We start from the raw sequence: 12321 nt of genomic DNA, 5'->3' as shown, positions 1-12321 counted from the left end.
TCGAGGGCTCAAAGATACCACCGTGACAGACGTTTTCAGTACAAATTACTATATTACCGTTATGTCTGACACAAGCAGAATGCTTTACACCCTTACCATTCACTGTCACTTTACCATATGAAAGACAGTAGCACTGCGTAGGCACAAGGCATCATATGGAAAAGCAAGGCTGAGGAAATGGTTGGAAAGTATACCAGTCTCTCACCTTTATTGACACCACAAACATACATATAGGAGTATTGATTCAATCCTATTCATTCAGCGCTTACTGTATGCAGAGCACTGTACCAAGCGCTTGGGAAAGTACAATACAACAATAAACAGTAACAATCCCTGCCCACAGTGAGCTCTTCCTACACAGAACCTGCCTGCCCTGAGTCAATCGTAGCCATTGAGTGCTTACTGTGTGCAAAGCACTGTACTAAGCACTTTACTATATCCAAATTGTACAATGAAAACCCATGTTATAGCAGAACTGGCCGTATTTTAGGACATCCCTTTCTTTTCTGAACAGATTCTCTGGTGTGTTTAAGTCTGGAGTATGTGTCCACACAAGGGTTTGCCGTAGCTATGAGTAGAACCGTGTGAGTGTCTGGATGGGAATAAATGAGATCACCAAGGGAGACTACAGAATCTCCATCTCTGAAGCCGTTTAAAATGGCAGTAGGGGTTGGATTAGGTGACTTCTTGAGGCTCCATCCAACTCCTGGAGGTTGGTAGGATGACATGTTGATAGGTTTGAGGTCATATGGGGTTTCATTCATTTAATCATTTATTGAGCACTTACTGTGTGCAGAGCACTGAACTAAACACTTGGGAGAATACAATGCAACAATAAACAGCCACAGTCCCTACCCTCAAAGAGCTTACAGTCTAGAGGATGATAGTGGTATCTGTTAAGTGCTTTCTATGTGCCAGACACTGTACTAAGTGCTGGGATGGATACATGCCAATCAGGGTGGTTACAGTCCCTGTCCTGCATGGGGCTCCTAGTCTTAATCCCCATTTTACATATGAGGTAACTGAGGAACAGAAAAGTGAACTGGCTTGCCCAAGGCCACACAGCAGACAAGTGGCAGAGCCAGGATTAAAACTCATGACCTTCTGACTCAGGCCCATGCTCTACCCACTACACCATGCTGGTTGTTTGTGTGTTTGTGGTTTGATGTGTGTTTGTCAGGAAGCCTTTTCCCCTGGGCCCTAAGGAGTTTCCATGGCTCTTCTCAGAGTCCCAGCCTGAGTCCGCCTATTTCCTGTTCTGTGGGGGCTTCAGGGGGCTTCCCGAGAGGGCTCTTCTGGTGAGGTCAATCAATCAACTGTATTTATTGAGTGCTCACTGTGTGCAGAACACTGCACTAAGCACTTGGGAGAATACACAGGTCATCAGACTACCCCTGGTCTCAAGCCTCCCTTTAGGCTTCAAGTCACCAAGGTACTGGGGGTTCCTGCAATGCAGAAAAGTTGCAAGAACCTGATGGGCTCTGTGTCTGTGTGCTCTCTCAGTATTGCAGCCCCCAACCATCACCAAGCAGTCAGTGAAGGACTACATCGTGGACCCTCGGGACAACATATTCATCGAGTGTGAAGCCAAAGGGAATCCATTTCCCAGGTAAGCGCGAGTGTCATAGGATTCCAGATGTGGAAAAGTCACATCTCATCCATCCCTCAGCCCCCCAAGGCAGGACTGCCCTTTAGTCACCTGAGCATACTGTCTCTAGCTCTCTTCCTCCTTTCAAGGCCCTACTGAGAGCTCACCTCCTCCAAGAGGCCTTCCCAGACTGAGCCCCTTCCTTCCTCTCCCCCTCTTCCCCCTCTCCATCCCCACATCTTACCTCCTTCCCTTCCCCACAGCACCTGTATATATATATATATGTTTGTACATATTTATTACTCTATTTACTTTATTTATTTTACTTGTATGTATCTATTCTATTTATCTTATTTTGTTAGTATGTTTGGTTATTTTGTTAGTATGTTTGGTTTTGTTCTCTGTCTCCCCCTTTTAGACTGTGAGCCCACTGTTGGGTAGGGACTGTCTCTATATGTTGCCAACTTGTACTTCCCAAGCACTTAGTACAGTGCTCTGCACACAGTAAGCGCTCAATAAATATGATTGATGATGATGAGCATATGGTGGATCTGCCCTGCTCGTAGGCTTTTTAAGAAGGTCTAGGTCTCCCCTATTTCCCTCAGGCAGCAAGTCCTTTGGTTCTGACCTCGGGAGTTTGAGAAGCAGCAGGTATCTGGAGTGGCCCTCTGGTTCCTTGCTCTGCCTTCTCCTTCGGAGGAGGGCAGAGTGGGCCTCCCCACCCGGAGTCCTGGTGAGGGATGGATGAATGAGAGGCCCAGGGAAGATCAAAAAGGGCAATGCGTCTTCTCAAAAAGAGAAGCAGTGTGGCTCAATGGAAAGAGCACGGGCTTTGGAGTCAGAGATCATGGGTTCAAATTCCGGCTCTGCCAATTGTCAGCTGTGTGACTTTGGGCAAGTCACTTCACTTCTCTGGGCCTCAGTTCCCTCATATGTCAAATGGGGATTAATACTGTGAGCCCCACGTGGGACAACCTGATCACCTTGTAACCTCCCCAGCGCTTAGAACAGTGCTTTACACCTAGTAAGCACTTAATAAATGCTGTCATAATCATATCCCCTGGCCATCCCTGCTGTGAGGAGCAGTGGGACTTAGTGGATAGAGCACAGGCCTGGGAGTTAAGAGGACCTGGGTTCTAAACCTGACTCTGCCACATGTCCGCTGTGTGACCTTGGGCAAGTCACTTAACTTCTTTGAGCCTTAATTGCCTCACCTGTAAAATGGAGATTAAGAGGGTGAGCCCCAAGTGGGACAGGGACTGTGTCCAACCTGATTAACTTATATCTACCCCATGACTTAGAACAGTGTTTGGCACACAGTGAATGCTTAACAGGTACTGTTGTTATAATTATTGTCCACGCCTGGCATCTGTTGGTGGTTCCTGGCTGGCTGACAGAGAGATAGACTGACTCCGCAAGACCCAAACAGGAGCCCACTGCCCCTCTACAGTCCAAACTGCAATCCTGAGGTGTTGTTGCTTTGTCATCTGTGGCATTGAGGGTAGCTGGGGTGTAGGACTGAGCCCACCCAGCCTAGGGTTCGAGAATAATAATGATGGTATTTGCTAAGCACTTACAATGTACAGAGCACCGTACTAGGCACTGGGGTAGATACAAGTTAATCAAATTGGACACAGTCCCTGTTGCACATGGGGCTTCGGGAGAACAGGTGCTGAATCTCCGTTTTTACAAGTGAAGAAACAGGTACAGAGAAGTTAAGTGACTTGCCCATGGTCACACAGCAGGCAAATAGCAGAACCGGAATTAGAACCAAAATCCTCTGACTCCCAGTCCTGATGGAATCAGCGCGCTGCCCGATTTCTGACTGAAGGATGTTGGTGTGGACACTAGTAATAGTCAAGCCCCCAGGGGGCTGTACGGGCAGACATTCGGACCCCACTGCCTCCTCTTCATCCTCCCCGTCTCCACACCCCGTTCCACCTCCCACAGCTTCCTCTGGACCCGCAACAGCAAATTCTTCAACATCGCCAAGGACCCCCGGGTGACGATGCAGCGCCGGTCCGGTACGCTGGTGATTGACTTCCGCAGCGGCGGGCGGCCCGAGGAGTATGAGGGCGAGTACCAATGCTCTGCCCGCAACAATCTTGGGACAGCTCTGTCCAACAAGATCCGCCTGCAGGTGTCAAGTGAGTGAGGTGACAATGCCCTGGGAGAGCATCCCGTCTGGAGGTTGGGCCCCCATTCCCAGACCGCAGCTTCTTAGCCTTGGGTCCTCCCACCCAAGTGCCTGGGTGCAGTCCACCCAGCTGAGACCGATGGGAGAACCTCCTAGCCCTAGCCACTTCCAGGGAAGGAAGCTCTGTGTAGACTGAAGTCAGAGAGCCCTTCATCCTCCCACATGCTGGGCACTGAATCAACAGCTGGGCAAGCTCGCCCGCTGGGCCAGGCTCTGTCCGTCCAAGGGGCAGCGGGCCGGAAGGTTGGGGAACCAGATGAAGATGGCGGGAGGCCTGGGACTGGGGAAAAGATAGTAAAGCCAACAGCTTTGTGAGTGTGTTGCCCTTGGTCCCGGAGTGCGAGAAAGCAGTGGGGCCAAGAGAAACAAAAGCAGACACTTTATCTGTTTCTCCTTCCTCTCCTCTTCTTCTCCCTTCTTTTCTCTCCCTTCCCCCATCCTTTTTTCTTCTTCCTCTTCTTTCTTCACTGCTCACCTCCGATTATTTGCAGAGTCCCCCTTGTGGCCCAAGGAGAGCCTGGATCCTGTCGTGGTTCAGGAAGGGAACCCCTTGACGCTCCAATGCAACCCCCCACCTGGACTCCCATCCCCAGTCATCTTCTGGATGAGCAGTTGTAAGTCAGGAGCGAGCTGTGGGTTGGGGCTTCCGAGGGCGCGAGCTGCTTTGGGCAACTCACAGATGACCACAGATGGCCTTCTTTGGGGAATCATGGAGCCTGTTGTTCAAGGAATAGGCTAGCAGGAGGTGGCAGCCTTTCACGGCTCAGCTGGCCAAAGGGAGAGGGCTGTTTAATTTCTATTTAACCTAGGTTTGGTGGTCCTGGGGAATGGGGTGGCTGATGGGAGCAGCAGAGATGGGAGGGATTGTCCGGAGGGGACTTGGACACTTCATTGGGGGAGAATGGTGGCAGGGAGACAAGAGTAGAACAACAAGGAATCCCAATCCTAGGTCTGTTTTCAGTCCTGGCTGGGTGACTCTCAGTGCCTCATTTCACCTCTCACCTCCCTTACCCTAAGGCAGGAGTTACAGAAAGGCTGTGGGCACGTATGGGAGAACATCGAAGGGGTTTTTGAGAACCCTAGGGCAACCGAAAGAAGGGTTCATTTAGCCATGTAAATAAATATCCCCAAATCTGCCAGCCCAGGGAGAATATTTTCTCAGCTGGCTCTCTCCTGCCAAGAAACATCCAGTAAAAATAAATATAAAAATGAATGAAAATCAGCATTTGCTATAACACTTCCCGGACCCAAGCTGTTACTCACTGAGGGCAAGCAGGATAATGTATCCAAGTGATACATTATCCTGCTTGCCCATGGAATTGAAACTGCCCAGTTTTTCTTGGTTAGAGGCAACTCTGGTCATTGCTGCACCTTGCCAGTCCAAGGACTAGCCACATGGCCACCCAGGGACCCTCCGGGGGCCACCCCACCCCTGGTGACAGTCCCCTGTTTCCTGCAGCCATGGATCCCATCGTCCAGGACAAGCGGGTTTCCCAGGGCCAGAACGGGGACCTTTACTTCTCCAACGTCATGCTGCAGGACACCCAGACGGACTACAGCTGCAATGCCCGCTTTCATTTCACCCACACCATCCAGCAGAAAAACCCCTTCACACTCAAGGTCCTGACCAGTAAGTGTTTGGAATTCCCATTCCCGGCCTGGGAGGCTTGGGACAGCTCTTGTCTGAGGGAGAGAGGGAAGGAGAGAAAGGACGAAAGGGAGGGTGGAAGTTACTGGCAGCTGCTTTAGCTGTGCTTAGAGAAATTTTGTCTCCTGAGACTAACCTTTTATCTCAGTCCAATTATTTCATTCATTCAATCGTATTTATTGAGTGCTTACTGTGTGCAGAGCACTGTACTAAGCGCTTGGGAAGTACAAATTGGTAACATATAGGGATGGTCCCTACCCAACGGTGTGCTCACAGTCTAGAAGGGGGAGACAGAGAACAAAACAAAACATATTAACAAAATAAAATAATTAGAGTAAATATGTACAAATAAAATAAATAAATAGAGTAATGAATGCGTACAAACATACATACATATATACAGGTGCTGTGGGGAGGGGAAAGAGTAAGGTGAGGGGATGGGGAGGGGGAGTAGGGGGAGAGGAAGGAGGTGGCTCAGTCTGGGAAGGCCTTCTGGAGGAGATGAGCTCTCAGTAGGGCCTTGAAGGGAGGAAGAGAGCTAGCTTGGCGGATGTGCGGAGGGAGGGCATTCCAGGCCAGGGGGATGATGTGGGCCGGGGGTCGATGGCGGGACAGGCGAGAACGAGGCACGGTGAGGAAATTAGTGGCAGAGGAGCGGAGGGTGCGGGCTGGGCTGTAGAAGGAGAGAAGGGAGGTGAGGTAGGAGGGAGCGAGGTGATGGAGAGCCTTGAAGCCGAGGGTAAGGAGTTTTTGCCTGATGTGTAGGTTGATTGGTAGCCACTGGAGATTTTTGAGGAGGGGAGTAACATGCCCAGAGTGTTTCTGGACAAGGACGATCCGGGCAGCGGCGTGAAGTATGGATTGAAGTGGAGAGAGATAGGACGATGGGAGATCGGAGAGGAGGCTGATACAGTAATCCAGATGGGATAGGATGAGAGCTTGAACGAGCAGGGTAGCAGTTTGGATGGAGAGGAAAGGGCGGATCTTGGCGATGTTGCAGAGGTGAGACCGGCAGGTTTTGGTGATGGCTTGGATGTGAGGGGTGAACGAGAGAGCGGAGTCGAGGATGACACCAAGGTTGCAGGCTTGTGAGATGGGAAAGGATGGTAGTGCCATCCCCATCCCCATTTCCCCATCGGGCAGGCCACCCCCTCTCCCTGGTTGACAGAAGGCCCTATCCATCCTCTGTTTGATTGAAGCACTGGCGAGGGGTCTCCCTAAGCCGTTCCTGGGGATCCCAGGGGAACAGTCAGGGGAAAACCTTTTGACTGCTTCCCCTACGTAGGCCCCTGTGTCTGCAACAGCCTGCCAACCCCTGTAATCCTTCTACTGCCTCCAGACCACTACTGCAGCACCCCCAGGGCCTTTCTGGCAACCAGGCTGAGGCATAAGTGGGTACAGGGACCCAACCCAGCAGCAACAGCAGCTTGAGGGCCATGGGAGCAGCGTGGCTTAGTGGTTAGAGCACAGGCCTGAGAGTCAGAAGGACCTGAGTTCTAATCCCAGCACCACCACTTGTCTGCTCTGTGATCTTGGGCAAGTCACTTCACTTTTCTGTGTCTCAGTTCCCTCATCTGTAAAATGGGGATTCAGTCATGGGAGCCCCTAGAGCAACAGGAAATGCTATCCTGGCAATGGACTCTGGGGGAGACCGGTGGCCACTATCAACTAAACTGCTGACGGTGGCCACTATCAACTAAACTGCTGACTTTTGGATGCAGGGGAGGACTCAGGGTGGGTGCTGGGACACAGAGCGTTTCTCTCTCGAGAGAGAGGAGAGGTGGGAGAAGGTCCCAAGGGATACGCAGAGGAATCTAGGGATATAAGCAGTGGCCAGAATGGCTGAAATGCCTAATTAGCATGCAGAGTCCCAAATTCTTCTACCCCTGGAGCCTAGAAGAGCTGCAGAGGATGAGAAGGGATTGACCAGGGAAGAACTCTTCCCCAGACCACCCAGGGGTCTCACGTTCCCTAAGACACTGGCTCCTTTTGGCCCCCAGGTCATGTCAAGTTTGCTTTGGCTTGTTTCTTGCCTGTACTCTCCAATCAATCAACCAATCGATAGTATTTATTGAGTGCTTACTGTATGCAGGGCACTGTAATAAGCACTTGGGAAACTATAACAGATTTAGTAGATGCGATCTCTGCCCACAAGAAGCTTCCAGTCTACAGGGATCAAAGCCCGAGGATTAGATTGAGCCACTGCCCCATCCTTCTCTAAAGCCAGTGGCGACTGGGAGTCAGCATTAGAAAACTTGTGGGAGTGGGACCTCACCCACCGTGCTGCTGGGGCCCTTTTCTCTTCAGGTGTTTACTTTTGTGGGGTGGACACAGAGTCCAGAGACATTGGTCAGACTGCTCAGTTCAGTTCTCAGTGGGGAGAAGAGGCTGAGCTCATCTCAGCCAGGGGTGGGTTTAGAACCTCTCTGAATAAGCAGAGTGGGAGCTAAAACCTTTCGGGCTGAGGGCCAGAGAGCAGAGGGGTTTTCTTGGGTGGAGAGAGCTGAGGTCAGTGTGTGACCTCCAGTTCGTGTCCCCTCCGTCCTACTCCTCAGTGCCTGTGAGCCCCTGCAGAGGTGAAGGAAGATGCTCTGCCTTCCAAATGTGGAAGGAAGGTTCCCCCTGGAGTAGGAGAAAAGGAGGTTGTGAGAGATGAGGAGAGACCAGGACTCTCTCTGAGGTGACACTGAAGAAAAACATAAACCTGAAGTAGGGTAGCATTCACTGGGCTTGGGAGAGAGAGTGGTTCATTCATTCAATTCAGTTGTATTTATTGAGTGCTTACTGTGTGCAAAGCACTGTACTAAGAGCTTAGTTCCCTTAGAGCCAGCTGGGCTAGGCAGATGAGGCCCGAGGGGTTGCCTCTTAATACCAGCAGTATTAATTAGTCAGTGGGAGATTATCTGATCTGATGTGATAATAATCATAGTAATTGTGGTATTTGTTAAGCACTTGCTATGTGCCAAGCACTGTACTAAGCAATGGGGGTAGTTACAAGATAATGGGGCTCAAAGTCTAAGTAGGAGGGAGGACAGGTATTGAATCCCCATTTTACAGATGAGATAAGGCCTGGAACAGTTAAAATCAGACTTTTTTATGGTATTTAAGTGCATATTATGTGTCAGGCTACCAACCTTATATCTATCCCAGTGCTTAGAACAGTGCTTGCCTTAACAAATGCCATAATTATTATTATTACTATACTAAGCAGTGGGAAAAATACAAGGTTGTCAGGTTGGACACAGTCCCTGTCTTACATGGAGCTCAGGTTCTGAATCCCCATTTTACCGATGAAGTAACTGAGGCACAGAGAAGTTAAGTGACTTGTCCAAGGCCATACAGAAGACCAGTGGCAGAGCCAGGATTAGAACAAAGGCCCTTATGACTCCTAGGCCTGTGCTCTATCCACTAGGCCATGCGGCTTCTCTTTATTCTGGGATAAGGAATTATTGTGATATTGAAACACACTTCAGTGAAATCTACTTCGATTGCTAGAGACACTTTTTATGGTGTCTATTAAATGCTTACAATGTCAGGCACTGTACTAAGCACTGAGGTTGATACCAGCTAATCGGGTTGGACACTGTCCATGTTCCACTATAGAGAGGCAGAAGACACAGTCAGTGGTGTTTATTATAATGATGGCATTTATTAAGTGCTTACTGTGTGCAAAGTACTGTTCTAAGTGCTGGGGAGGTTGCAAGGTGATCAGGTGGAGTGTGGCTCAGTGGAAAGAGCACGGGCTCTGGAGTCAGATGTCATGGGTTCAAATTCCGGCTCCGCCAATTGCCAGCTGTGTGACTTTGGGCAAGTCACTTAACTTTTCTGTGCCTCAGTTACCTCATCTGTAAAATGGGGATTAAAACTGTGAGCCCCTCGTGGGACAACCCAATCACCTTGTAACCTCCCCAGCGCTTAGAACAGTGCTTTGAACATAGTAAACACTTAACAAATGCCATCATTATTACTAATATCAGGTTGTCCCACGGGGGGCTTACAGTCAGCCCCCCATGTTACAGTAAGCGCTTAACATGATTCTCTAAGCATGTTTATTGAGCATGTACTGTGTGCAGAGCAAGATGCTGAGCATTTGGGAGACTCCTATAGAAGTAGAAGGCACAATCTACCCCTACAGTGTGCAAAGCCCTGTGCTGAGCATTTGGGAAAGTACTCTAGAGATAGAAGACATAATCAGTCCATCAGTAATGTTTATGGGAGCAGATGGGAGCCTGTTGTTGGGTAGGGACTGTCTCTATATGTTGCTGACTTGTACTTCCCAAGCGCTTAGTACAGTGATCTGCACACAGTAAGCGCTCAATAAATACGATTGAATGAATGAATGAATTGAGCACAACCTTTATACAGAGCAATGTACTGAGCACTTGCACAGATATTATAGAGGCAGAAGACAGTCAACCAGTAGTGTTTATCGAGCACCTACTGTGAGCAGAGCACTATGCTAACACTCGGAGAGTACAATGGAATTAGTAGACACGATCCTTGCCCTCTAAGAATTTACAATCTAGAGGGAGAGGCAGACACGACACCTTTCTGGCTTCCAGACCACAGGATGCAGTGGGCTACCGCCTCTCTGCTGCAGGGGACTTTGCATTCCCATGGGAAGAAATCCTCTCCTGAAACAGACTGAAAGACACCTAGGACATGCTAGTGGAAACAGTGGTTGGGGGGGACCCCAAGAAGTTTTATGCTCTAAGCATGCAGGGAAAAGAGAAGGAGAGTTGGGAAATGGGCAAGAAGGGAGAGAGGAAGCAAGACTGCACATCTGGAATTCACCTAGTGAGCTTTGCCCTCATGGTGATTCCAGCCAGAAATGGTGGTCCAGTGCTCTCTGTTGGTTCTCTATCGAGAAGAAATGCATTCAGTCGTATTTATTGAGCACTTACTGTGTGCAGAGCACTGTACTAAGCACTTGGGAGTACAAGTCGGCAACATAGAAATGTCCTAGGAGGTTTGGTCCTAGGAGGTTTGGCTCAAGAATGACCACAATGACCTCCCAGGACTTTACCCTTGATGGCTACAAAGAGCCCTGATTCCAGCCCCCATCTGCTGTTTTTCCATTCATATGGGTTTGTTTGGCCTTGTCCTTGAGCAGTGTCCTCTGTTTGGATTCATTATTTTCTATTCTCCCAATCTCTGCCCTCACCAGCTGCTGTTTAACCGCAGTAATACCTTCTGGACAGGGAGGTCCGAAGGGCCTCTGCCAGAGTCAGCCGGACTGTAGCATCTCCTGGGAAGGAAGCTGGCCCAGGGGTTGTAATTGTGGTATTTGATGAATATGATGATGGCATTTATTAAGCGCTTACTATGTTCAAAGCACTGTTCTAAGTGCTGGGAAGGTTACAAGGTGATCAGGTTGTCCCACGTGGGGCTCACAGTCTTCATCCCCGTTTTACAGATGAGAGAACTGAGGCCCAGAGAGGTTAAGTGACTTGTCCAAAGTCACACAGCTGACAATTGGCGGAGCCGGGGTTTGAACCCAAGACCTCTGACTCCAAAGCCCGTGCTCTTTCTACTGAGCCATGCTGTATTTGTTACTGTGTACCAGACACTGTATTAAGTGCTGGGGTGGGTAAGAGCAAATTGGGTTAGACAAAGTCCCTGTCCCACCTGGGGCTTAGAGTCTCTGGGAGTCAAAAGATCATGGATTCTAATCCCAGCTCTGCCACTTGTCTACTGTGTCACCACTTAACGTTTTTGTACCTTAGTCACCTCATCTGCAAAATGGGAATTAAGACTGTGACCCCCATATGGGACAGGGACTGCGTCCAACCTGATTAGCTTGTATCTACCCCAGCGCTTAGTGCAGTGCCTGGCACATAGTATAAACTTAACAAATGGGATTTTTTAAAAAAAGTCATTGACCAGCATGTCCCTGACAATCACCTTCCATATGCTGGAAGACAGATTAGTCCCCTCATCCACCTCAGCCTTCTCTTCTCCAAGCCTAGTACTCCCAATTCAGCAGTGGGACCTGTGGCAGGAGCCCAGACCTGAGATTCAGAGGATCCAGGTTCTAGTTCCTGCTCTGCCACTTGCCTGAAGTGTGACTTGGGTCAAGTCACTCTACTTCTCTGGACCTCAGTTTCCTGATCTGTAAAATGAGGATTAAATACTTGTTCTCCCTCCTACTTCGACTGTGAACCTAGTGTGGGACAGTGACTTTGTCCAACCTAAAGATTTTATACCTGATCACCTTGTGACCTCCCCAGCGCTTAGAACAGTGCTTTGCACATAGTAAGTGCTTAACAAATACCATTATTATTATTATTATATCAGTTCAGTACTTGGCACATAGTAAGCGCTTAACAAAGACCATTATTATTGTTATTATTGTGATTTATCATTTTGAGGTGATGAATCATGTCTAAGAAAGGGTGAATTTTGGATGGGTAGATAATAGATGAGGATAGTGTGCTCCCAAGGTCACTTATCCCCCCTCTAGACTGTGAGCCCACTGTTGGGTAGGGACCGTCTCTATATGTTGCCATCTTGTACTTCCCAAGTGCTTAGTACAGTGCTCTGCACCCAGTAAGCACACAATAAATACGATTGATCGATTGATTATCAAGGGAACTGTCAGGATTGTGTCCAATCAGATCACCTTATATTTACCCCAGTGCTCAGCACAGAGTGAGTGCATAATAAATACCAGAACCACCACCCATGGAGTCTCCTGGAGGGTAGGCCCTTTCCTCCTTAGAGCTATTAATAATAACAATAATATTTGTGGTATTTAAGTGCTTACTCTGTGCCAGGTACTGTACTAAGAACTTGGGTAAATAGAAGATAATTGAGTTGGGCACAGTCCTCATCCCACAGAGACCTCACAGTCTTAATCCCCATTTTATAGATGAGGTAACTGAGTCA

General features: G+C 49.0%; 1 protein-coding gene across 1 annotated transcript in view; it reads left to right on the top strand.

Moving 5' to 3' along the window:
- NFASC (neurofascin) overlaps nucleotides 1-12321 on the top strand; it is a 174164-nt gene that overhangs the window by 96951 nt on the left and 64892 nt on the right. The window contains exons 4-7 of the mRNA XM_038748731.1: nucleotides 1504-1609; nucleotides 3539-3735; nucleotides 4277-4399; nucleotides 5245-5415. Of these exons, the coding sequence (XP_038604659.1) occupies nucleotides 1504-1609; nucleotides 3539-3735; nucleotides 4277-4399; nucleotides 5245-5415 (597 nt within the window). The remainder of the gene's footprint in view (nucleotides 1-1503; nucleotides 1610-3538; nucleotides 3736-4276; nucleotides 4400-5244; nucleotides 5416-12321) is intronic.

Source organism: Tachyglossus aculeatus, chromosome 7, assembly GCF_015852505.1.
Source record: "Tachyglossus aculeatus isolate mTacAcu1 chromosome 7, mTacAcu1.pri, whole genome shotgun sequence".
In the NCBI taxonomy this organism is placed as follows: domain Eukaryota; kingdom Metazoa; phylum Chordata; class Mammalia; order Monotremata; family Tachyglossidae; genus Tachyglossus; species Tachyglossus aculeatus.
Note: the sequence above shows the minus strand (reverse complement) of the source record. Positions and strands in the feature narration are given on the sequence as shown.